Here is a 27,746-nt window from a genome sequence, read left to right as displayed (position 1 = left end):
ACGTGTCAAATGTATTTTTAGACAAATATATTTGACAAGGACAATATGTAGGAAAACCAGTTGACATTCGGGGTATATCCAAGTCAAATCTGAGGTTTCTGTCTGATACATTCAAGGACACGTAACTGTAAAAGGGGGTGTGGAAACCACAATTCCTTGTCTCCAAACGTTCTAAACCAAAGGCCAGTTTACTGTCCTTGAGACTTCAGCGGGGGCCGGACTGTGGTCAGAGGGACTAACAATGCCCCGAGCTTGGTAGTCAGGGGGAGTAAAACAATAATTTAAACTGATACTAAAGGATCGTTTTTAATTTTTTTAAAATAACAAACATATCATACTTGACTCCACTGTGCAGCTCGTTTTGCAGAGAGTGGCCCTGAACATCCATTTCTGGGGTCCCTCGGCGGCTCTTGCGGCTCCTCCCCGCATTAGTTAACCCCCTTGGAGAAGCGCTCTCCCGAGGGGGTTACCTTGTGTGCGCGCTCCCGAGTCCAGCATTCGGTGTCCATAGAGGCCGAATGCAGGACTCGGCCCCGCCCCCGGCATCTTTGGATTTGATTGACAGCAGCGGGAGCCAATGGCTGCGCTGCTATCAATCTATCCAATCAAGAGCCGGGAACCCGTGGAGAGGGGGACGCGTCAACGGAAATTCTGGGCTTGTTGAAGTAAAATGGGGGGGGCTAGGGGGCCGGTGACTGCCAGGTGTTTTCTTACCTTAATGCATAGGATGCATTAAGGTGAAAAAAACCCCACAAACCTTTACAACCCCTTTAATGCCTGTGGTTAGTAGGAGGAGGAATAGTGCCCCTTTGTTGGTGTCAGTGGGAGAATAGTGCCCCATCATTGGTATCAGTGGAAGGACTGGTGCCCCATCATTGGTGCCAGTGCGAGGAATAGTGCCCCATCATTGGTATCAGTGGAAGGAATATGGTGCTCCATCATTGGTATCAGTGGGAGAAATGGTGCCCCATCGTTGGTGTCAGTGGGAGGAATAGTGCCCCATCATTGGTGCCAGTGGGAGGAATAGTGCCCCATCATTGGTATCAGTGGAAGGAATATGGTGCCCCATCATTGGTATCAGTGGAAGGAATATGGTGCTCCATCATTGGTATCAGTGGGAGAAATGGTGCCCCATCGTTGGTGTCAGTGGGAGGAATAGTGCCCCATCATTGGTATCAGTGGAAGGAATATGGTGCTCCATCATTGGTATCAGTGGGAGAAATGGTGCCCCATGGTTGGTGTCAGTGGGAGGAATATGGTACTCCATCATTGGTATCAGTGGGAGGAATGGTGCCCCGTCGTTGGTGTCAGTGGGAAGAATTATGCCCCACTGTTAGTGTCAGTGGAAGGAAGGGTGTCTCATCGTTGGTGCGAATGAGAGTAATAGTGCCTAGTATCAGTGGGAGAAATAGAGCCCCAAGGACCGGATTAGGGCATACAGGGGGCCGCATATGGCCCTTGGACCACAGTTTGCAGACCACTTGGATATAAAAATGCTATATACAGATGTGTGTGCGTTGGGGGCCGTGATGTAGCTCTACATTCAGCAGCATAAAAGAAAATAGAGCAGGGATGTGCTCGTGGCCGCCCAGATTCTGAGTTCCTAATACATTTACTGTACGTTTTTTAAACGCATTTAACCACGGCGGACGGACGCGTCTAAACGTCTTTAAACGCAAAGCATATGAACACAGCTAAACGTGTCTTCGTGTGTCTAAATGGATGCATTTTCTGCCAGCAGGAAGCCTCATGCCATTCCAAAAAATGCACATGTCTGTGTGAACGAGGCCGTAGCTCAGTGTTTCTCAACTCCAGTCCTCAAGGCGCCCCAACAGGTCATGTTTTCAGGATTTCCCTCAAATGAAATGGCTGTGGTAATTACTAAGGCAGTGAAACTGATCAAATTACCTGTGCAAAATAATGGAAAGCCTGAAAAAACATGACCTGTTGGGGCACCTTGAGGACTGGAGTTGAGAAACACTGCCATCGGTAATGTCAATTTCTCATATACCAGTTGGCTTTAAACCTGCTTAGAAAGCTAAAATCTGATTGGAGATACCGCAATAAGTAGTAGCCTAGTACATGCTTCGGGAAGTACTTTTGCATATACCAGGAGCTGTATGGCTGCAGTGAAATATGCAGAACTCAAATTAAAGATAAACCTTTACTGAGGAAGAGTGAAGGCTGCCGTTGCCGACTTCCCTTGCTGAAAATGCTAGTTTCCTGGCTGCAGTGCTAAACCCAGTACATTGATCAAGTATGTGGCTATTTATTAAAACTTAGGACAGAACAGTCTGTAGTAAGCCGTCCTTACTGGGAAAATGAAACCAGGAATCTGGTCACTATGGGAATTGGCTGCATTTTTGTTCGTGTTTTTTTGTTCTCCATTTCGCTTTATTGTAAAGACGACATATCACGAAATCACGCAATAATCTTTGCGATGTGTCTTTACAACAAAGTGATTAAAAAAAAATATTTTGGCATGCTGGTGACTTTCTTAGCCTTTTGTTGGCTTTACCAGCCGGTGCCGTCCATTTCACGTTTCATATCATTTCAAACACCCACCATTTGGATTGGCCGCAGGCTGAAAGTAGCAGAGTTTCTTATTTTGGGGCTCATAATTTTTTTTTTTTTAAGCCTCCATTAAACTGTGGCTCCAATATGGCTGCCTCCACTGATTTTATAAACCTGGAATTGGGCATTAAAAATTGTAAACCGAACCAATATACTTTGCTAGAGGGAATAAAAACTCAATATGATGTTCTGTGTCATATGGAATGTGTTTTTCCCCTTCTTTTTCTATATGTGTGTTTTAATAGACGTGTATATGAAAACTTGTAAACAGTCAGGAATGCGTAGGCCTTGGGGGCTACAATCTTCTAATTATATTTTCATATTCCCAATCAGCATTTTTACAAAGGCCTCGTCGCCTGGTTGAGGAGAAGACGGCCTAATTGGAACTGTGTGAATTAGGCCTTTGTACGAGCGGAAACCAGATTTTCTATTAAAGTGGAAAAAAAACATGAAATTGCGGTGAATATTAAAACACATGTACGCCATTGAAAACGCCCTTTTCCCAAATTGATAACAGAAAAAGCCAGAATTTTGCTGTAGTTCTCCAGGCCAGATGTGAGGCAGCTACTGTGGGGGTTTTAGCAATAGACATGGTCGGCATTGTTGACAAGGCTTGGCTTTGTCTATATTTTTAGACTGTTGAGACCACTAGATGTGCCCATTCCTGGGAAGAAATGGCGAGTCCTTATAGGCCAAAACATCCTGTTTTAAAATGAAACTGTTGCACAGTTTCAGTAAGTCCACAATTTCCTAAATGTAATTTTTGATCTGACTTTTCAAGTTTTGACGCTCCAGATTTTCCTAACAGTTTTTCATATGCAGACTGATATTTGTTACCTGTGGTGCCATGGTGGCCCACACAATAGGTATCGGTAACCTCAAGGTCATTTCTACACATAATATTCATTGTATGTATTGCTGTAGAAAACTTTCAGACTGTTGGCGTGCTACAGAGAATGGTCAAGGACTATGGACTTCCTGCAGCAGATTGTTAGACTCTGAGTATGCTAGTGGAGAATGGTCAGACTGTGGACATGCTACTGGAGATGGTCAGGGACTGTGGACATGCTACTGGAAAAGGTCAGGGACTGTGGACATGCTACTGGAGATGGTCAGGGACTGTGGACATGCTACTGGAGATGGTCAGGGACTGTGGACATGCTACTGGAGATGGTCAGGGACTGTGGACATGCTACTGGAGATGTTCAGGGACTGTGGACATGCTACTGGAGATGGTCAGGGTCTGTGGACATGCTACTGGAGATGGTCAGGGACTGTGGACAATGCTACTGGAGATGGTCAGAGACTGTGGACAATGCTACTGGAGATGGTCAGAGACTGTGAACAATGCTACTGGAGATGGTCAGAGACTGTGGACAATGCTACTGGAGATGGTCAGAGACTGGACAATGCTACTGAAGATGGTCAGAGACTGTGGACAATGCTACTGGAGATGGTCAGAGACTGTGGACATGCTACTGAAGATGGTGAGGGACTGTGGACATGCTACTGGAGATGGTCAGAAACTGTGGACATGCTACTGGAGATGGTCAGAGACTGTGGACATGCTACTGGAGATGGTCAGAGACTGTGGACATGCTACTGGAGATGGTCAGAGACTGTGGACATGCTACTGGAGATGGTCAGGGACTGTGGACATGCTACTGAAGATGGTGAGGGACTGTGGACATGCTACTGAAGATGGTGAGGGACTGTGGACATGCTACTGAAGATGGTGAGGGACTGTGGACATGCTACTGGAGATGGTGAGGGACTGTGGACATCCTACTGGAGATGGTGAGGGACTGTGGACATCCTACTGGAGATGGTGAGGGACTGTGGACATGATACTGGAGATGGTCAGAGACTGTGGACATGATACTGGCGATGGTCAGGGACTGTGGACCTGCTACTGGCGATGGTCAGGGACTGTGGACATGCTACTGGAGATGGTCAGGGACTGTGGACATGCTACTGGAGATGGTCAGGGACTGTGGACCTGCTACTGGCAATGGTCAGGGACTGTGGACATGCTACTGGAGATGGTCAGGGACTGTGGACATGCTACTGGAGATGGTCAGGGACTGCGGACCTGCTACTGGCGATGGTCAGGGACTGTGGACATGCTTCTGGAGAATAGGATTCATGCAATTCAAGATGATATATCCACTGTACAAATATATATCACACTCCATGCCCCCAGGTACAGTACTTCTTCCCTCATTTAGCCCTGCCGCTACAGACAAGGCTAACCTTTTTTTATAATGCCCTCCTAACCACCTTCCCCCTTGGGCCTGGTTACCTTCTAAACACTACAGTCACTCAGGAAAGGGGTGAAAGTTCCCAGTATTGAGGTGGTTAAATAACTATAAAATGATGCAGCAGTAGCAATATTCATTTCATCGTTTACCTGCTATTTGGATTAATATTCATGTATCCGCAGATAGAACCTGTCAATGGTATTATCTCAGATCCTGAAACTGGAAAGTATGAATATGCAATTTGCAGCTGAAACAGGACTCCCAGAACAACATGTTCTTTCTTCCAACCCTGTTTTAAAACACAACTGAACTTCATGTTTATGTGACTTGGAATATATTCTAGGCGCATCAAAACAATAGGCGTGCAAGGTGTTGTAGTTCACTTTTTTTTTGGAAATCAGACACAGCCTGAGTAGAAAAGCCTGTCTGCTGCCAGCATGCAGCAGAGAAGGACCCTTGCTGTCTTGGTGGAAGCAGTGGTCTCTCAGCATAAGTCTGATATGCCGCTGTTGAGCCAGGCCTAGAGCAAAGAGCATGAGCTTTACTGATTCCAGAGCTATAGGTCCAACTCGGGGGCTTGTCAGACCTCTGCAGAGAGACCACTGCTTCTGTAAACAGAGCAAGGCTCTGTGCTCACTGTGAGGCTGTGTGTGTTGATTCCATATAAATATAGAATTCAATGCATCATTGTTATTTTTGTCCATCTTTTGCCATGTGATTGAGGCGGAAATCTGGAGATTTGTTCAGTGTCATTTGTTAAGTTTAACCATTAAAGGTAATAAAGTGCTGAAAACTACCCCACTATACAAAAGGGTACATATAAAGGTACATAAAGAGTCTACCTTAGTGAAAAAAGTGACTCATGCTGAATGAACAACATGATATGTAAAAAATCCATAAGTGACCTGCTATAGGATTATAGTGAATAGAATCAATGAAAAGTGACTGAATATATAAATAAAGTAATCATACCACAATAAATTAACTCTTTTATAATGTGAATAAAGTGCAAATAGTGACAGAAATCAATACTTAAACATAAAATTATTACGTGAAAGACAAAGCTGGCAAGTATATATTTAAGTTGGCAAGTACATATCAATTTAACAAGTCCAAGGATGATCCAAAACACACTTGGGCAGATGTTCGCACGACGTTGATACTCCAAAGAAACTGTGATACCAAATAAGCCACCACCAGTGAACAAAAGGAGGCTTACCAGATGTCGGTGACCAGGAGAGGCTTACCCCCCCCCCCCCCATCATACAGGCTTGTAAGTCAGCTGACTTGATGGATACACCGGGCTGAATTGGCACGGCAGATCCTGGATAAAACCAACAACTTGGCACAGATATTTTCAGACATCAACTTAGAGATAGTATTCCGTTAGGAGCCAAAGGTTCGGTGTTCACAAACCATGCAGAGATAGATAAAAAAAATTTGCATAGCGTGATACCGTTTAAAATTGGGGTTTATTAAAAGAAATTTGTAAGCTCACATGTTAGAGAATCATCAAATAGGCTTATATAAACACAAGAGCAAGAGCGGTATATATAAGTGGGTCCACCCGACGCGTTTCAACTAAAAAAGTCGTCATCTGGGGTGCGGACCCCACAAACATTACCACTTATTTTTGTAATAAGTTGCCTACTAGGAATACTAATACTCTCATCTGATACCCACATAGCAGTAGATCACTCAAAGATTCCAGGGTAAAAGTAATAATCTACTTTCTGGGTGCTGGCTCTGACTCTGCCACTCTAGATTACTTGTTGGTGAATGGGGACTAACCTGTCAAAGTGCTGGACCAATAATAAGTAAGACGAGTGTAGCACCCTCCTAGGTAGTTTGCTAGGATGATAGGTGAATTTTAGTTTTTGGGCTCCCCTATAATCATTGGTGCAGCTATTGATTTCTTTGGTCTGTTCTAGAGTTCATTAGGCTTCGAGTTTGATTACTTCCTCCTGCATTCTGGAGGCTTCCAGAACATAGGGGGCTGAAGGAGTCAAATGGGCAGCTTGATTATTTATTGTGCTGTAGCCAGTCCCTGGGGAAGTCTGCCATGTATGTGGGGGGGAAACATAAATAGTCTGGGGTCTGGAGCAGCCCTGTTCCTGTCCTAGAGAAGATCCTGGCCTCGGGGGGCTGCCGCCCCGTGAGGCAGTTCTGCTGATGTTCATCAAGGTCCCAGCTATACTAGAACTTTGGGGGGGGGGGGGGGGGGGTTATTCCTAATTACCTTTTGGAGCTAACTAAGCAGTTTCACCAAAGGATCTGGTTGGGAGAACTTACTAAAGCGTGCCTGGTGAAAGCTAGCAAAGTGTCTCTACCAGCTCACGTGTTTTTACGTCTTAGATTGCACTCTGTCTGTTGTATGGCCTATTTATATGTAAAGAGTGCTTAGCAGAGTTTCTGTTAAATTTTTACTTTGTGTTTTTGCGTGTAGGTGACAGGCCCTCTTTAGCTTTGCATCTGATCATCATATGTTTTTGCTGTTGTACTAACAATGTGCCATTGTAATTAATAAGAGTCACCTATTCTCATGGGAACTTTCCCTCTTGGAACAGTTTAACAGATGGAGCATTGTAGCAGTTATTTATCTGGTTTGATCTTGTGATCCGATATGTATGTGTCATAATTTTATCACCGAGCATCAGTATTGGTTAGTTATACTATAATTAGATCTCTGGGTGTGGATGTTTTGCACATTAAATGAAGGGATGAATTTGGCAAATGAGGAATGTTTAATTGGCCTGAGCACATGAACTATTCCTGAAAATATGCTTTCCTATTGCAACAAATTCCTACAGACACCTTGTGGAAAACCTTTCCAGAAAGATAGAGGCTATTATGGCCGCAGAAGGAGTTACAACTTAATAAGACTGCAAGCATTCTACATAAGATGGTCGTAGACTGCAGGCGTGCAACAGGAGATGGTCGGAGACTGCAGGCGTGCAACAGGAGATGGTCGGAGACTGCAGGCGTGCAACAGGAGATGGTCGGAGACTGCAGGCGTGCAACAGGAGATGGTCGGAGACTGCAGGCGTGCAACAGGAGATGGTCGGAGACTGCAGGCGTGCAACAGGAGATGGTCGGAGACTGCAGGCGTGCAACAGGAGATGGTCGGAGACTGCAGGCGTGCAACAGGAGATGGTCGGAGACTGCAGGCGTGCAACAGGAGATGGTCGGAGACTGCAGGCGTGCAACAGGAGATGGTCGGAGACTGCAGGCGTGCAACAGGAGATGGTCGGAGACTGCAGGCGTGCAACAGGAGATGGTCGGAGACTGCAGGCGTGCAACAGGAGATGGTCGGAGACTGCAGGCGTGCAATAAGAGATGGTCGGAGACCTGGGACAGGCTTTATTGCATTATCTCTAAAGCAGTAGTAGTCAGCTTACTTGATTTAGGGGGCCAAAATTATTGCCACAAAGTTTTAGGTAAATATAGTGCAGCCATGCTGGAGATGGCCAGAGTCCTCAGCCATGCATGCTGCAGGAGATGGCCAGAGTCCTCAGCCATGCATGCTGCAGGAGATGGCCAGAGTCCTCAGCCATGCATGCTGCAGGAGATGGCCAGAAACCTCAGCCATGCATGCTGCAGGAGATGGCCAGAGACCTCAGCCATGCATGCTGCAGGAGATGGCCAGAGACCTCAGCCATGCATGCTGCAGGAGATGGCCAGAGACCTCAGCCATGCATGCTGCAGGAGATGGCCAGAGACCTCAGCCATGCATGCTGCAGGAGATGGTCAGATACTACATACAGGATATAGAAGTTGTTAAAAACTGGGGACATGGAGGCAGTTCTAGACTGGAAACAATATATATAACCTTATTAGCGATCACTGCTATTACAGCTCCTTTACAGTTTGATTCTTTCACATTTGATTATGTGAGCAGACTGCAGTTCCTCTTTAAGCAAGGAAAACGGACTACTATGTGCAGGAACCCCAAGCAAAGGGCCCCTTGTGGCTCCGGAGCTGCAGGTTGGACACCCTTTTCTGTTGCGCCCTGTTAATGTGTTGCAACGGACAACCAATCGGTTTTAATCCTCCAACCCAACCTTTATATATGACAGCTGGTATCTGGTTGTTGCCTTGTGTCTCTGACAGAATTTTCCCGATAAATCTCCTCCAGTCTGAACTTTGTATGGGAGATAATTTCTCTGTCACTAAGAGGATAGCGAGAAAATTATTTCCTTACCAATACAAGCGTCTCCCTAAAATCTCTTCCAGCTGTGTATGAATAGATTGTTATTTTCTTCAAGCCGTCTTCTCCCTGAAGACAATTTGTCTCCTATCTATAACAGATAATCGGTAAGACTGTCTGAATTGGCTGGCTTCATTTTTACCTTAATTTTTTTTTTAATAGGCTAATTTAATTTTTTGCAGGGCTCATAAAAAAAGAAAAAGTGATGTGATATGCTTTAAAGGTTCATCCCACCACCCCCTGCCAGACCTCATGCAGGAACTACCGTAGTCCACGTGATAAAAAGTGTGTGGGGCGCTATGATGTGCTTTTTACCCCATTGCATGATTTCCTTCCCCCACCTCCTTTTTTAACTTCATTCATGCCTTTGCAGAGCAGTGCTGTGTGGCTACAGGGACATAAAGTGCTATCCAACAGGTCTGCATTTTTTCCCCACCATAAACCCACCAGCATTGTGATGCTATTTCCAATCTTTAAAGTGATGTTAAAGCGGAGTTCCACCCAACAATGGAACTTCCGCTATTCGGAATCCCCCCCCCGGTGTCACATTTGGCACCTTTCGGGGGGAGGGGTGGGGGGGAGCAGATACCTGTCTAATCTAGGTATTTGCTCCCACTTCCGGGCTTAGATGGCCGCAGTATCCGCGGATATCTATGCCATGTCCGGCATCCCCCCCCTGCTGTCTTCTGGTAGACAAACCAGTCCCAGAAGACAGCAGCGACCAGTGGGATCGGTCAGCGCGACTTGCTCATGCGCAGTAGGGAACCAGGCTGTGAAGCCGCAAGGCTTCACTTCCTGATTCCCTTACCGAAGATGGCTTCGGGTGCCGACATCATTTTAAAAGTCAGCAACTGCAGTATTTGTAGCTGCTGACTTAAAAAAAAGAAAAAAAATTTGGCGGAACTCCGCTTTAAGGTCTTGTTTTTTTATGTTTAAAAACAACAAACTTGTTATACTTACCTCCTCTGTGTAATGGTTTTGCACAGAGCAGCTCCGATCCTCCTCTTCTCAGGTTCCCCGTCAGCACTCCTGGCCCCTCTCTCCTGCCAAATGCCCCCACGGCAAGCAACTTGGTATGGGGGTACCTGAGCTGCTGCTCTGTGTGTCCATTTAGACAAGGAGCTGCGACTCGGCCCCGTCCCCTCCTCTCTCCTCATTGGCTCACTGACTTTGACACCAGCGGGTGCCAATGGTGTCCGCTCCAGTTTAAACCAATGAGGCAGGGTCCCCCCCGGACAGCCGAGGCTATTGTGCAACATCGCTGGATCGAGATGGGGCTCAGGTAAATATTAGGGGGGCTAAGAGGGGCTGCTGCACACAGAAGGTTTTTTTTATCTTAAAGCGGACCTTCAGTCATTTTTTTCAACTTCATCTATTAAATCTTCTGCCCTTGTTGTATTATCTTTGGATAGTAAAGCTTTTTTTTTTCTGCTAGTAAATCCGTTATACAGTCCACTTCATGTTTCTTGTCTGGTCATTAGCCTAGGCTTATCAAATCATGCACAGCTCTCTCTCTCTCACACTCTTGTGAGAGCTTGCAAGGAAGGGAGGGGGGTGATGAGTCATAAGAGGGCCAATGAGAGCTGCAGAGCTGGAGGTGTGCCTTTGTGTGTCTGTGTAAATCCAGGAAGTGAACAGGTAGCAGCTTCAGCTGCCCACAGTTAAAATGGCTGCTGCCAGACTTAGTAGAGGGAGATTTCTGCAGCATATTTGGCAAGTACACAATCACAGTATATATAATATAATATGCAAAGTGGTTGGAGGGAAGCTTCAGAATGGCAAAGATGTTTTTATTAAAAAAATAATGTGAGCCGACTGCAGTTCCTCTTTAATATACAGAATGCATGAAGATTAAAAAAAAACCTTTCTGCCTTTAGAACCACTTTGAACTAGAATTAATATATAGTAGAGCTGCACGATTCTGGCCAAAATGAGAATCACAATTTTTTTGCTTAGAATAAAGATCACGATTCTCTCATGATTCACGCGGCGTAAAATCTTTCACATTATACAAAAAAAAAAAAATTGGGCTAACTTTACTGGTTAGTTTTTTTTTTTAATTCATTAAAGTGTAATTTTGTTACCAAAAAATTGCATTTGAACGACTGCTGTGCAAATACAGTGCGACATAAAATATTGCAACAATCACCATTTTATTCTCTAGGGTCTTTAATAAAAGAGATATATATATATATATATATAATGCTTGGGGGTTCCAAGTAATTTTCTAGCAAAAACCACTTAGTGTTTAAGTGGTTAAACTTCCCTCATTTACACACCAAAGTTTATTCCTTTGATCTAAAGGACAAATCGTTACAATGTTTATACTTAAAGTTCCACTGCTAAAGAATGTTGTGATTCTTGGCAGACTGCCCGTTTTTTTTTTTTTTTTTTTTTTTTCCCTTTTGACGGCTGTCGGCTTCAGCAGAGCAGAGAGAATTCTCTGCATAGAAAGAATCGGGAAATACTTTTGTCAAGATCGCAAGGGGGGAAAAAAAATTGCGATAACGATTAATCGTGCAGCTCTAATAGATAGGAAAGTAAAAACTTTATTTTCACATTTCTTTTCACATTTTTTTAATTCCATATATTTATTAATTTTTCAAAGGAAATACAGTGTACAATTAGAATTGCACGTCGTGTAACGACGTCAAAGTGCTTTAACAATTTCACATTTTTGTTCATGTCTTCATTGGCAGTTTTATTTTCTTTCATCTGAAGGAGCTTTCTCAGCTGCATGCCCGAGTCAAGGGCAGATGGATTCCAGGAAGTAAATGCCACATGTGCCTTTCTCAACCTTTTCAACACAGATGAACCTTTGAAATAACTTTCCATTCTCGGGGAACACTGCTAAAAAATGACTATATCTACAACTCGTGACACACCGTTCCAAGACGCACGCCGACACATATATCCAATGCCTATTAAAGTTCACGCGGCGGGCGTGACGCCACCCTGAAAGCTGCCACAGGCCCCTTTAAATTTTGTCGCTGGTGGGCACTCTTGCTGCCAAGTGGGAGCCTCCCCGAAGTCATGGCAATGCCGGATGTTGATGATGATGTTGTATGAACAAGGCCTAGTGCAGAAAAAACCCAGCTGTGAAGCTTTCAATACCCCTTCAGTATTTGTGCGGCAGTTTCTGTCCCTAATAGCGAGCTCTGATGTTCTCCCCGCAGTCCCTCCAGTACAGTACTCATCTGTTTTATTTTTACTCCGTGGATAAGAGCTGTGTAAAAGGTCGCCTGCTAGCAGTGTGACCAGCTCTGCTTTAGTCAAATTACACAGCTAAATCCTCTGTCTTCGACATGTGGTACCCATTTCCCTGGCCTTTCGCCTCAGTCTAACCTCTGCCGGTAACCCTCTGCCTCGCTGATTACTTTTTGGCTATTTTTCAGAAACCTTTCTGTCCCTGATTGCACAGAATAAAAAAAAAAAAAAAAAAGAAAAAAGAAAAAATGACTGACGCTCACAGGGCCTTTAACTGTTTCCTGAAAGAAGAAAACACATTTTAGGTTGTACTTGTGCTCTAATCAGCAGATCTTTGGTGCTTGGGTGACCATTTCTGGCTTAAAGTATGAAATATCAAAAGATAGAAGAATTTTTTTTTTCTCCTAATGTTCAGGAATTAGGTATGGTACGCTGGGACCAATGTAACTACAAAATAACCGTACCTGGAATTCTTTGATGTCCAACTCCAGGATTTACAAAATAACTACCCTCGTAGCGTGCCCCCCCCCCCTTTCCTTTCCCAGCACTGCAAGGATTAAATATTCATTAGGTCTAGGGGGTGAAACCTAGTACGCATAGGCCGAATGTCAGCCGGTTTCTATTGAACGTTCCGCTTGTGTGTACGGCGGTCGGTCCAACGGAAGGGAGCCGAAGGCTCATTGCCGAAAATGGTCTGCCGAGCGCCTCTCCCGTTTTAGTAAAATGTTCCTACTAATTGCCGCACAGCCATGTCCCCAACGCGTTTCGTCATCTTGACTTCGTCCTGGGACTCCCAGGACGAAGTCAAGATGACAAAACACGTCGAGGCGTGGCTGTGCGGCAATTTGGTAGGAACATTTAACTACAACTAGAGACCTTTTTAAGCTGAATTGGCAGGTGCAGCGGCAGTGTGGTGAGAAATTGCCGACTTGACTTTTACCTCTGTTTCTTGCTAGCGCTCTGGTTGATACTTATAACCACTTAGAGCCCTTGCACACTGGGGCGGTTTGCAGGCGCTATTGCGCTAATAATAGCGCCTGCAAACCGCCCCGAAAGTGCCGCTGCTGTCATCCCAGTGTGCAAGCCCCGAGGGCTTGCACACTGGAGCGATGCGCTGGCAGGACGGTAAAAAAAGTCCTGCCAGCAGCATCTTCGGAGCGGTGAAGGAGCGGTGTGTATACCGCTCCTGCCCATTGAAATCAATGGGACGGCGCGGCTATACCGCCGGCAATGCGCCTCTGCAGAGGCGCTTTGCGGTGGTATTTAACCCTTTCTCGGCCGCTAGCGGGGGGTAAAACCGCCCCGCTAGCGGCCGCATACCGACGGTAAAACGCCGCTAATAATAGCGGCGTTTTACCACTGACGCCGCCCCCCGCCCCAGTGTGCAAGGGCTCTTAAGGACCGGGCCTCTTTCAGAGATTTGTTGTTTACAAGTTAAAAACTGTTTTTTTGCTAGATAAAAAAAAAAACCCCAAACATTATACATCTTTTTTTTCTAACACCCTAGAGAATACAATGGCGGTCGTTGCAATACTTTCTATCACACCGTATTTGCGCAGAGGGTCTTACAAGCGCATTTTTTTGGGAAAAAAGACACTTTTTTAAATTAAAAAATAAGACAACAGTAAAGTTAGCCCAATTTTTTTTATATTGTGAAAGATAATGTTACGCCGAGTAAATTGATGACCCAACATGTCACGGTTCAAAATTGCGCTCGTGGAATGGTGACAAACTTTTACCCTTAAAAATCTCCATAGGCGACGTTTAAAAAATTCCACAGGTTGCATGTTTTGAGTTACAGAGGAGGTCTAGAGCTAGAATTATTGCTCTCGCTCTACCGATCACGGTGATACCTCACATGTGTGGTTTGAACACCATTTTCATATGCGGGCGCTGCTCACGTATGCGTATGCTTCAGCACACAAGCTTGGCAGGACAGGGCACGTTTAAAAAAATGTTTAAATTTTTTTTCTTATTTATTTTACCTTTTTATTTTTACACTGTTCTAAAAAAATAAAATAAAAATTGTGTCACTTTTATTCCTATTACAAGGAATGTAAACATCCCTTGTAATAAAAAAAAAGCATGACAGGACCTCCTAAATATGAGATCAGGGGTCAAAAAGACCTCAGATTTCATATTTACTCTAAAATACAATAAAAAATTTTTGTCGTTTGAAAAAAATCAACAAAAAAAATGTCCCTTTAAGAGCTATGGGCGGAAGTGACATTTTTACGTCACTTCCGCCCTGCAATAATATGGAGATGAGTGGGGTGGCCATCTTCCCCTCACTCATCTCCATGTCAGGCTAGGGAGAGGATCCGATCGCCTCCGCCACTACTGACGGCCCCAGTAAGCGGCAAAGGGCATGGAGCATGGGGGGGGGGGGGCCCTCTCCCGCCGCTGATTTAAAAGTGATCTTGCAGTGAATCCGCTGCGGAGACCACTTTTATCTTGAAGCGGACCGCCCGCTGAAGAAGAGAATACCGGGGTTGGCAGCTAGCTGCTGCCATAACAACAATACTCCTCTTCAAACTATCGATGTATAACGACGGTGGGAGGTCCGGAATTGGTTAAGCTGATTTTACTTATATATATTGTAAGTGCAATGTATGAAGGTTTATTTGAATAAACATTGTTGTGTTTGAAATTATCACACTAGTGGAGCTCTTTCTTTGTTGTCTCCCCCCCATGTGATTGCATCTTCCCGCCCGTTGTGTGTGGAGAGGAGCAGATCGCTGGCTTAAAGTGCAGGTCTGCCTGAAAACTTTTTTTTTTTTTTTTTTTAAAGTCAGCAGCTGCAAACACTGTAGCTGCTGACTTTTAATAAGCGCGCTTACCTGTCCAGGGAGCCCGCGATGTCGGGCGCCCAAGGCCAATACGTAAATCGGATCGTGTCCCGGCGCCGCCATTCGAACTTAGGGAAACAGGCAGTGGAGCCTTGTGGCTTCACTGCCCGTTTACTGCGCATGCGCGAGTCGCGTGGCGCTTTGTGAATGGCTGGCTGTGTTCTGGGACACAGGTCCCAGAATACAGCGTGCCCCATTCCCCAGAAGGCAACGCGAGGAGGAGAAGAATAGAGACTACCACGGAATAGGAAGTGGCAGATTAGGACAATCTGCCTAGCAACAGCCATTTCTGGTAACTTAAAAAATTTTTTTTGTTTCAATTTTTTTTTTTTTTTTTTTTTAAGGGTGGACCTCCGCTTTAACCCTTTATGGGTAATGTGTTGCTGCTGAACACAAGAGTGTAAGGACTTGTGTCACGGAATTTCTACTCATTTTCTGCACTCTATTGTTTGTTATTTAAGCGCTGCTGACCGCCTTAATTTTTTTATTTTTTTTTAAGGTGATATTTTACAATTTTGATTTTATTACAAGTAGCTGCTATTTTTGTTCATTTTGAGGCTATTTCATCCTGAGCGCACCGATGAACGATTAGTTATTAATTCGTTTTTTTTTGGGTTTTTTGGACGCAGATCTTTACCCATGTGATCAGCTGTGTCCAATCACAGTAAACTAAGAAATGTCAGCTATAGGCTGTCCTCTCTTCACACTGACCGCGTGTGAGGAGAGTAGAGCCGAGCCGATCAGCAGCATTTCCTCTCAGGAGAGACCTGTACAGATAATTGGGGGATAAACAGTGCCCAGCAGTGATACCAATCAGTGCCCATAAGTGTTGCATATCCGTGTTCTTCAGTGCAGCCTCATCAGCGCACCTCAGTGAAGGAGAAAAATTGCTTCTTTCCAAAATTTTCTAACAGGAAATCTTTTTTACAATTTTATTTTTTTTCAAGAAGGCCCTATCTGTTTGTTAAAAAAAAAACATGATAAAAATTTCTGAGCAGTGTTCCATGGAGTGAGGGCTGCCTTCAGATATGCAAATATTGACTTTCCTGAGGGCTTATTCACATCCGCCTGATTGGGCTGCCATTGGTCAGCATTGCCCCATTGCATAGACATGGTAAATGTGTCTTATCCATTATTGTTTCAGTTCACAATCTCCCTAAAGATGACCTTTAAAGTATGATTTTAATTTAATATTATGATATCATTTGCCTAAGCCGTGTTTTCACAAGTCAAAAAAAAAATTAAAAATCACGTATTCTTCTCTCTCTCGGCTTCGCCTGTAAACCAAGGAGCCGGGCATGTTTCTGGCACTCTGCATGCAATTATTTTGTAGCCTTAGGGAAGAACTGAGAGACGTTATCTGTGAACTGCTGCTTGCCTCTGACTTTTTCTTTTTTTTTTTTCCTCTTCTATAAAATGGTACAGTTCTTATTTAACACGGATTTACTGGTTTTGGGCCATCTGTAAAAAAAAAAAAAAAAAAAAAAATGGCAGTTTGGCTAATAGGTTTTTACCTCAGCAGCGCAAGTTTAATGAAAACCAGAACGCCGCTACACTCCAATAGGGGAGAGTTCAAAGATTTGCCGGCAATTCTTATTGTAAAGGTGCGTTTTTTTTTTTTTTTTAAATGAGACTTTCGGGCCTACTTGGAGATGTTAATAGTTGATGTTGAACATTCCTGACATTTAACAAATTTTGTTTAGGTTGGAGAGAAATGGGTATACAGGGAAAATAGTGTGTTTAAAGCGAGTACATATTTTGAATTGTCGTAACGTTTACCCTTTTGCTGGATTCACGTTTCTGTGCACAATTTTTATGTGAAATATTACCAATAATTAATTTTCATACGCTATTGTCCTGAAGGGATCACTATAATGCACATTGATGTAAAAAAAAAAAATGCATGTCAGCAAAACAACTGTTATGCCCCGTACACACAGTCGGATTTTCCGACGGAAAATGTGTGATAGGACCTTGTTGTCGGAAATTCCGACCGTGTGTGGGCTCCATCACACATTTTCCATCGGAATTTCCGACACACAAAGTTTGAGAGCAGGCTATAAAATTTTCCCACAACAAAATCCGTTGTCGGAAATTCCGATCGTGTGTACAGAAATCCGACGCACAAAGTGCCACGCATGCTCAGAATAAATTAAGAGACGAAAGCTATTGGCCACTGCCCCGTTTATAGTCCCGACGTACGTGTTTTACGTCACTGCGTTCAGAACGATCGGATTTTCCGACAACTTTGTGTGACCGTGTGTAGGCAAGACAAGTTTGAGCCAACATCCGTCGGAAAAAATCCTACGATTTTGTTGTTGGAATGTCCGATCAATGTCCGACCGTGTGTACGGTGGGCATTAGGCTGGGCTCACACAATAAGTACAAGTACCGATACTTTTTTTTTTTAGTACTCACCGATACCAATTACCGATACCTACCGCAACTGTTTTTGTTTTAACTTCAGCTGTCAGCAATGGTACAAAGCATTGAAAAGTTATTTACAAATGAAATGAATAGATTTTTAATTTTGCACTTTTTCAATGTAAAATGTGTAAATATTTGTGTATATATATATTCACTAACAAAGCAAACAAAAAAAAGTTTTAATTGTTTATCGTTTATAAAATAGACGTGAACAAAAGAGAAAAAAGCAGGAAAATAATAATTAAATGGAGGAGAATAGGGAGTTAATTAAGGCTGATTAGAGTAAATTGAGGGTTATTAAGGGGTTAAACAGAGGAACATTTGTTCATCCCTTTGATCTGCAGATGAAGAAACAGAAATATACAAAAAGAAACAATGTTTCTTTTTATTTTAGTGTTTCAGGGCTGAGCAATGTTGTTAATAAACATTGCCGGCTGCTTTTTTTTTTTTTTTTGACAGCTCCAATTCCCGGACTTCTTTAACACAGGGGAGACCCACTGACAGCTCAAAGAACCTGAAAGTATCGGTTCATTTGCACGAGTACCAATACTTGTGCAAATACTCGGTATTGGTACCAATACTAGTATCGGTGCAACCCGGGTTCACACCATTGCGAAACGCCCTGTGTACATGTACTGATAAGATAACATAGAGGAGAGTTCAGGGGAAGCTGAAAACAACGTCCAACTGCTACTAAACGTCCGTTTACCAGCAGCCGTGTACATGAGGCCTAAAAGATTCAGGGCACCCAAACATGATCTAGGCTGTATCTCCTTAAAGGGGTTCTAAACCCTCGCCATTTTTCGCTTTAATGCATTCTATGCATTAAGGTGAAAAACATTTTTTTAAGCAGCAGCGCCCCCGAGCCCCAAAATTTGCACGAGACGGGAACGAGCACACCAGCTCCGGCCGGTGTCTCGTGTCCTGATTGGATAGATTGATAGCAGCGCAGGCATTGCCTCCCGCTGCTGTCGATCAAATCCAATGACCGGGGGGGCGGGGCTGAGTCATACATTCGGCGGCTATGCAAGCCGAATTCTGGACTCGGGAGCGCACCCGCAAGGCAACCCCCTCCTATTTGGGGTTATCTGATGTGGGGAGAGGCCATCGGGGGGACCCCAGAAGAGGATGTTCGGGGGCCACTCTGTGCAAAACGAGCTGCGCAGTGGAGGTAATTATGATATGTTTGTTTAAAAAAAAAAAAAAATAATCACTTTAACCTGCCCTCCCCCGCTTTACACATGTGCATCGGCAAAAGGGTGTGCTTTTACATACGCGTCACTGGGCGGAATGGTGTTTCTGTGCTGAAAAGTGCTTTTACTGTGCGCTCCCCGAGCTGTCAAAAAAACCCTTTTGATCCCAACTAAACAATTGGAGGACCAGCTTCCAATCATGTTGTCACAGACAGACAATTACAGTGGTCACTTGACCGCAGATCCTTCCTGCCCCCTGGTTGTTCAGACCTTTTTTAAAGGGGCACTGGAGCAGGCAGAAACAAAAAGAAAAATCTCACACATGTAAGAGTTCTCCTTTGAGGATGTGGAGATGTGCTAAATTTTTCCATTTAAAGGGGGGAGGGGGGCCATCTATAGCAATGGTGTAATCATATGGTGCCTGTATGCCCAAGGGGTACATCTGACAGGTTCAAAGGGCACAGTCACTGCTTAGATTATACTCATTATTCTTCAAGTGGAATTTTACTTTAGTCAGAAAATTAAATCCTGCTAGATCACTTCAGGCCGGCCCCTTTTGTAGGTACAGCTATGTAAAATATAAAAAAAAAAAAGTGCCAATACGGTTTAACCGCTTCAGCCCCGGAAGAATTTACCCCCCTTCCTGACCAGAGCACTTTTTGCGATTTGGCACTATGTCGCTTTAACTGACAATTGCGCAGTCGTGTGACGTTGTACCCAAACAAAATTGACGTCCTTTTTTTCCCACAAATAGAGCTTTCTTTTGGTGGTATTTGATCACCTCAGCTTTTTGTTTTTTTTTTTAAACAAAAAAAGAGCAACAATTTTGAAAAAAAAAGCAATATTTTTTTACTTTTTGCTATAATAAATATCCCCCAAAAATAAATAAAAAAAACCTATTTTTTCCCTCAGTTTAGGATGATATGTATTCTTCTACATATTTTTGGTAAAAAACAAATCGCAATAAGCGTATATTGATTGGTTTGCACAAAAGTTATAGCGTCTACAAAATAGGGGGATAGTTTTATGCTATTTTTATTATTTCTATTAGTAATGGCGGCGATCTGCGATTTTTATTATGACTGCGACATTATGGCGGACACATCGGACACTTTTGACACTATTTTGGGACCACTGTCATTTATACAGCAATCAGTGCTATAAAAATGCATTGATTACTGTGTAAATGACACCGGCAGGGAAGGAGTTAAACACTAGGGGGCGATCAAGGGGTTAAGTGTGTCCTAGAGAGTGATTCTGTAGGGGGGGTGGGCTCACTACAACATGACAGAGATCACTGCTCCTGATGACAGGGAGCAGTAGATCCCTGTCATGTCACTAGGCAGAACGGGGGAAATGCCTTGTTTACATAGGCATCTCCCCATTCTGCGGATCCGTTACATGATCACGGGCCCCTGGCGAACATCTAGTCTGTGGGCACAGTCACGCTGCACGCTGTGGGGGCGCACCCACTAGCCTTGTCAATTAAAGGGGACGTACAGGTACGCCCATTTGCCCACCGCCGCCATTGTGCGTGATGTATATCGGCGAGCAGCAGTAAGCAAGTGGTTAAAATCCAGTAATTCACCGTCTCACCCCGCTCTGCACATGCTCAGTTGCTCTCTATTTTTAGGCACTGTGCCAAATTCCTAGAGCCCGATCTGCTGACAATCTAAAGATTCACTGCTGTGCAGGGGGCTCTGGACTTCAGCAAAATGGCCGCCTCCTGTAAGAAGAAACGGGAGCAATGCTGGAGGCAATTTGCAGTGCACACTAACTTAGGTAGCATAATTATTAATGCGGAATGTATGTTCTTTTGTTAAAGAACATTATTTTGTTATGGGTAAAGTTCCGCTTTAAAAGAAATTAGAACAGACAGGGTTTTTAATGCAGAAGAATCGTGCTGTGTCTTCTGCATTAAACTTCCTTGCCTGCTTGTCCGCAGTGTATTCCAGCGAGATGACTGAACTCCCTTGCATGCACGGGACAGGAGTGACGTCATCTCAACCCGGCCCATAAAAACGGCAGGGGATCCTTACCCATAAGCCATCAGACTGAAGATGTCAGCAGCCGGCGGGGAGCTTCGGGGAATCACAGCGCTGGAGAACAGATCAATATAGTTCTCCTTTCAGAAGCTCTGTGACTTTTGAACCGGTATGGGGAGTTTAAATTTTTTTTTTTTTTTTTAAAGAAATAATGTAAAGCGATACAATATAACAATGCTGTGATACAATGATTTATAATTATTAAGAGATGTAAGCTCTAAGTGCCGGTTCATACAGAGGCGACTTGTCAGGCGACCTAGCCGCCTGACAAGTCGCCTCCCGTTCAGTACAATGGAACCGTTCTAATAGGAGCGACGCAAGTCGCTCCGACTTAGAAAAAGGTTCCTGTAGTATTTTTGGGGCGACTTCAGGCGACTTGCATTGACTTCTATACAGAAGTCGTTTTGCAAGTCGCCGCTGAAGTCGTGTGCAGGTCGCCTCAGTGAGGCGACCTGCAGGTCATGCCGCCCCTGTGTGAACCGGTGTCTTGTCAAATACAGTCCCCTATCATATAGTGTCCGCCCTGTACTGCACAGGCGCAGTACGGAGGACAAACGAGACGCCGAAAGTCTCCGAAGTTTAACAGCTGATCATCAGCTGTACACGGCGCCTGCACTTTTATTCTCACCCTATGTCCAGGTTCATTCCCTACTATCCAAGTGGACATAGAACGAGAATAAATAGTTGCCGAGCGCAGCGAGGCCGTGCCCGAAGCGTGGCGAGCGAAGCGAGCCCGCGAGGGGCCCTCTTACACTGCCATCGCTAAGAAGTGCCGAAGCGCCGTGTACAGCTGATGGTCAGCTGATCAACTTCGGACACTTTCGGCATCTCCTTCTGCTCCGTACTGCGCAAGCGCTGCGCCTGCGCAGTACGGAGCGGACACTATCCGATAGGAGGACACTATATGTCAGAACACCGGCACTTAAGCCTCATGCAAACTGGACGTTTTTGGACGTTTTTGGACGTTTTTAGAGCTGCTGTTTTTGGCTTCAGATGTTTTTTTTTTTTTCTACGGTCAATAAACTCTCCAGCATGTTATCTTATGTATCCACGCACACATAGGCTGTTGCGTTTTTTTGGCTGTAAAAAACAAAACAAAAAAAAACAAAACTAGTGATTTTTAAGAGGGGTTTTTTCAGCTTTAAAAACGTTCTAACGTAAAAAAAAAACCGCAGATAAACGCTCAAAAAAGCGGCTCATCAGCGTTTTTTTGTGTTTGATCCATTGAAAAAAAAGAAAAAAGTTAAACGCTAACGCTGAAAAACTCTAAAGAAACCAGCTAAAACGCACTGCAAAGCTATTGGCATTTTTATAAGGTTATCATAATGTCCAGTGTGCACGAGGCCTAAATGAAAGGCATTTAGTTTGCTAAATAACTGTATATTATAAACAAGTGCCCCCCCCCCCTTAACGTACATAAAATGCATTTTGAGCCATTTCTTCTCTGCCAGAATAACTGCACATAACTGCGCGTTTTTGACTGCATTTGAACTGTGCTTAATGTGTGCTTGAATGTGTTTTGCGCTGCGTTTAGCACTGCATTTTCTATATGTTTTTGGGATTGGCTTAAAGGGGCATGGTGCGGTGCATTCGAAGCGTGTTTGTAGTGCGTTACCTGCATTAACGGTGCAGAAAAATGCAGTATTTTTTTTTTTTTTTTTTACGGCACTGAACTGCACTGCGATGATGTGAACTATGCCCATAGGATTACCTTGATTTTGGGCTGTCTATGCACTTAGTGCAGTTTGTTTAGAAAAGGGTTTATTATATTATTATATAATCCAACATAATCAGGTCAGCACTTAGATGGTGTTTACATTGCGTAGTAGGCAGTCAGAAAATATAACTGAACAGCAGCATATAGGAGACATAAACATTAAAGTTATGGAAGTTTCTAGTGCAGGGGTAGGCAACCCCCGGCACTGGTGCCACAAGCGGCACCCAAAGCCTCTTTTGCCGGCACTCCCTCAGCAGCGCAGGGAGATGTCAGTGAGACACTAATGCATTCCAATTTCAGAATTCCCCACGCCGCCCCTGCACTGAGGGGGAGGTACTGCGCCCCCACACATTGTAAACGATGGGAAACATTGTTTGGTTCTCTAACTTTGCTGTAGCTGCGATTGTCAGCTCTTGTAAGGGGAAGAGATTGGGTGCAGTTTTGCTGCGGTGCAGAGCGCCACACTTTTTCTCACCTGCGGGGGCCACACTTATGATCCTGCACACAGGCCCACTGCTTTCAGAAAATACCCCTGACCTGAGCTCATCATTGCACATCGATTCCATATGCTTGTATGTGACATCACATACATCACATAGAAGCACGTGGGCTGGAAGGTGAGAGGTGGATCAGCAGGATGAGTGTAGCCAGGACAAGTAGATGTGTCTCATCTCTGCTTCCTTTCACCACTCTTCATATCACGCATCTCATAGAGAAGGAGAGGGTACAGAAGTGGAGCAGATGAGAAGGAGGGTACAGTGGTGGGGAAAATGAGCAGAAGGGGTACAGCGGTGGGGCATATGTGCAGGGAGGTACAGTGGTGGAAGAGTTGAGAAGGGGGTTTCAGCAGTGGGACAGGAGAGCAGGGGGTTCAGTGTTGGGGCAGATGAACAGGGGGTTCAGTGTTGGGGCAGATGAACAGGGGGTTCAGTGGTGGGGCAGATGAACAGGGGGTTCAGTGTTGGGGCAGATGAACAGGGGGTTCAGTGTTGGGGCAGATGAGAAGGGGGTTCAGTGGTGGGACAAAAAAGCAGTGGGGCAGATGTGAAAGGAGGTGTATTGGTGGCACAGATGAGTAGGAGGAATGGAGGTGAGACAGATGTGCAGGACATTGGTGGGGCAGATGAGAAAGCGGGTTACAGTGGTTGAGCAGATGGGTTCAGTGTTAGGGCGGATGAGAAGGTGATTCAGTGATGAGACAGAAGGATGGGGGTATGTCGGTGGAGCAGATGTGCAGGGAGGTACAGTGGTGGAGCAGATGAGAAAAGGGGGTATATTGATGGGGCAGATGAGCAGCAGGGTTACAGTGGTGGGACAGAAGAGCAAGGGGCTACAGTGGTGGGGCACATGTGCAGGAGGTACAGTAGTGGGAGGGATCTGAAGGGGATTCAACAGTGGGACAGAAAAGCAGGGGGGGGGGGGTGTTCAGTGTTGGGCCAGATGAGAAGGGGGTTACACTGGTGGGAAAGATGAGCAGGGAGGGTTCAGTATTGGGGCAGATGAGAAGGGGGTTCAGCGGTGGTAATGAAGAGCAGGGGGGTACAGCGGTGGGGCAGATGTGAAAGGAGATGCATTGGTTGGACAGATGAGCAGGGGGCTACAGTAGTTGGGCAGAGGAGCAGGGGGTGCAGAGGTGGGGCAGATGTACAGGGGGTACAGTGGCGGGGCAGAGACGAAAGGAGGTAGTACATATGGTGGGACAGATGAGCAGACGGAACAGAGGTGAGACAGATGTGCAAGAGGTACATTGGTAGGGCAGATGAGCAGATAAATTCAGTGTTAGGACAGATGAGAAGATGGTTCAGTGGTGAGAGAGAAGAGCATGGGGGTACGACGATGGAGCAGATGTGCATGGGGGTACGACGATGGAGCAGATGTGCATGGGGGTACGACGATGGAGCAGATGTGCATGGGGGTACGACGATGGAGCAGATGTGCAGGGGGGTACGACGATGGAGCAGATGTGCAGGGAGGACAATGATCTGAGGTGTGGAGTTGCAGGAATTGGGACTGATCTAAGGCGTGAGTGCAGGATGTTAGTTTCTCACTACTACTCCAAGTAGTATTTACTTTTATAAAAAATCTTTTTTTTCGTGACAGAGTTTGAAGTTTACATTTTTTTGGTATAAAATCGGCACTCTCACTTTCTTTGAAAATATTTTTCGGCACACTGTGCTGAAAAGGTTGCCTACCCCTGTTCTAGTGTAACATATTCCAAGGTACCCCTAGGAGTCATAGAATACCTGTAAACAAAATCGTCCATATATATAGAACCTAGCACAATGATACATAAAGTTTGCAATCAAGAGTCTCCGTGTCAAAGTGGATACAACGTTAGATTAGAAGTATAACCATTCTGACCAGGGCACTACCTGGCGGCCTGATAAACCTATAGATTCATTGCATAACGTATAATGGGTAGCAGAGAAGAAAAGAAAGAGGAAATAGCTAGTAGAAGAGGGGAAGGAGAGAAAGGAAGGAAGAGTCCACGGGGTGTGTGCCAGAGTGCAGTTCAAAACGCAGCCAGCTGCATCCCAACTGCGTTCGGTGTGAAGGGGCCCCTTCAGTGTTTTTTTGATGAACTGTTTTGCTAATATTATGTGACATAAAAAATTGCAACTACTGCCATTTTATTCTCCAGTGTCCCTGCTTTCAGAAAATAGATGCAACGTTTGAGGGTTTTAGCTAATCTTAATGCCTAAAATGTTCATGTTGACATTTAAAAGAATAATTCTCTGGCAGCAGAAAGGTTGAAGGAGCGGGGGAAGGTGGGGAGATGACTGGCTGCAATCGGGCGCCGAGTCTAGAAAGGGGTTAACAAAAGCTTGTACCAGTATAACCTTTTATTGAGTAAACCTCGTGGCGATAGGCAGGCTTGGGCATTCTGGGAATTGTAGTTCATTACCTAAACAGCTGTAAATAAACCTGGCTATATTCTGTGCTTTCTCATGTGCTTACACTTCTTTTTTTTTTTTGTGTTTCAGAAAATATTCAATTCATTTGTATATACAGAGAAAATTTCAAATGGAGAAAGTGAAGTACAGCAAGTAAGTAATATTGATAATTCTCCTATCTCTCTGGCTTGGCTTACACTTCTTGCACTACCAGTAATGTTATTGACAATAATATTGTTATTTGCTCATCAAACTTAGGTGTTCCCTGCTATAGCACTAGCAAATCTTCTATATTGCACTTTATCATATACAGTGGAACCTCGGATTGTGAGTTAACTAGCTTTTCGCAATACGAACGCTGTATTTTTAAAAATCGTAACTCGGTTTGCGAGTGTTGTCTCGCAAAATGAGCATGATTCAGGCGCAGTACCGCGTTTGGCCTGAGGTGGGGGGGGGGGGGGGCGCCGAAGCCGAGTGGCGCCGATCACAGGTGAGCGGCGCCATTCGGAAATGCATGGAAAGGCCCAAGGACAGCTCGGCTGACCTCGGCAAACCTCGGGCACGGAGTCTTTCCAAGGTTTTGCCGAGGTCAGCCGAGGTGTCCTCGGGCCTTTCCTGGCCGTTTCCGAGGCTGTATCAGAGGCTGTATCAGTCACTGCTTAAGCCCACCCGTGTGTTTTCTTCCTCTTGTGAATGGAGAGAAAGATACATTGTATAAATACAGGATACATTATATAATACAATGCATCTTTTTCTCCTTGGAGGGGAAAAAGATGTAAAAAAACGAAAGTGTGTAAAAAAAATTAATAATCATTAAAAAAAAAAAAAAAGAATTAAAGAAAAAAAATAGCTAGATCAAGATTTGATCTAGTTCAGTGCCAGGGTTAGTGTTGGGGTCAAAGATCAAGGTTAGTATATTTTGGGTAGAATTTTTTTTTAAAAAGCATTTTTAAAATTTGTATCGTGTCAGTGTTTTAGGTAGGATTAAAAAAAAAAAAAAAAAAAAAAAAAAAGCAAAATGCGCACTATTGTTTCTGGACCCTATTATGGGTACATACAACAAATAACATACACATATGTGATATTTCTGTGATTGTCAGGAGCAAATTTATATTTGGTGGTTGTTTGGTGGGTTAGGGTAATAGCAAGAAATATACAGGTAGATTTAAAAAAAAAAAAAAAAAAAAAACTTTTTCTTTTTATTATTTTGGGCCAATTTTCCTTTGACAATAAAAAAAATAGGCAATATCTGTTACTATTTACTACCAAAAGAAAGCCCAATTTGTCATGAAAAAATGCGGTATAATCCACCTGGATACACTAAGTAGTTAAGATATGTACAGTTTTACAGGTCAAAGTTGCAAAATTGTGTTCAGGCATTACCATTTTTTTTTTTACCCTCAGTCACTAAGGGGTTAAAGAAAATATCAATAATTAAACCTATTGACATTCAATTTGGAGGTGGGGGGTTGGGGAGGGGGAGGTTCCTTCTCACTATCATAAAAGTGCTGTAGAGCTGCCCAGATCACTTTTAACCCCCTTCACACTTGAGGGTAAAACAAATCGAAATGCCTAAGCACAATTTTGCAACTTTGACATGTAATTGTAAAGCTCTGCACAATTAGTGTATCTAGGTGGATTATACCTTGTTTTTTTTTTGTTAGGACAAATTGGACCTTCTTTTGGTGGTTAAATGATAAGGGAGGATACCTTCTGATTTTTTTTCCTCCATAAAATGTTTTTAATGAATTTTTTAAATGAAGCTGTATATTTCCTGCTATTATCATAATTTACCACCAAAGAACAACCCTAAATAAATTCTCCTGCTCCTGACGATTGCAGCGATACCACATATGTGTATGTTGTATTTACCCGTAGTACAGCCCAGAAACAATAGTGTGCATTTAGCATTACTTTTTTTTTTTTTTTTATCCGGCCTAAAACACACTGAGGCTGGGTTCACACTGGTGTGATTGCAGACATTGCATGTGATTCGCACCGCATCCCTGAGCACTTGCGATGTCTGTGCGGTGAGGTGTTTGTATGGCTGAAATCACATTCACAGCAAAATGGTGCAGGACCCTTTTTTTGTTTCAATGGGTGTTCAACTCCCATTCGATTCGATTCTGGCTATCGCACAATGTTTTGCAATCTGTTTTGGGGGGGTGTTCAGATGACATTGACCCCACCGCAGATTGCATAGACGCCTTGCGATGTGGGAAAAACATACAGAATACCCTGCATTTCGTGCATCGCATAAGTGTGAACCAAGCCTAACACTGACATGAACTGACGCTGATACTAATTTTAAAAAATAAATGTTTAATTCTACCCAAAACATGCTGGCTGTAACCTTTGACCCCGACCTTGAC

At 44.1% G+C, this 27,746-nt stretch overlaps 1 protein-coding gene across 1 annotated transcript in view; it reads left to right on the top strand.

Annotated features, from left to right (window-relative positions):
- Positions 1-27,746, top strand: part of CACHD1 (cache domain containing 1) — a 232,806-nt gene that overhangs the window by 66,561 nt on the left and 138,499 nt on the right. The window contains exon 2 of the mRNA XM_073593807.1: positions 25,465-25,527. Within this exon, the coding sequence (XP_073449908.1) occupies positions 25,465-25,527 (63 nt within the window). The remainder of the gene's footprint in view (positions 1-25,464; positions 25,528-27,746) is intronic.

This window comes from Aquarana catesbeiana, linkage group LG07 (genome assembly GCF_042186555.1).
Source record: "Aquarana catesbeiana isolate 2022-GZ linkage group LG07, ASM4218655v1, whole genome shotgun sequence".
In the NCBI taxonomy this organism is placed as follows: domain Eukaryota; kingdom Metazoa; phylum Chordata; class Amphibia; order Anura; family Ranidae; genus Aquarana; species Aquarana catesbeiana.
This window is presented reverse-complemented; position numbering and strand designations above follow the sequence as displayed.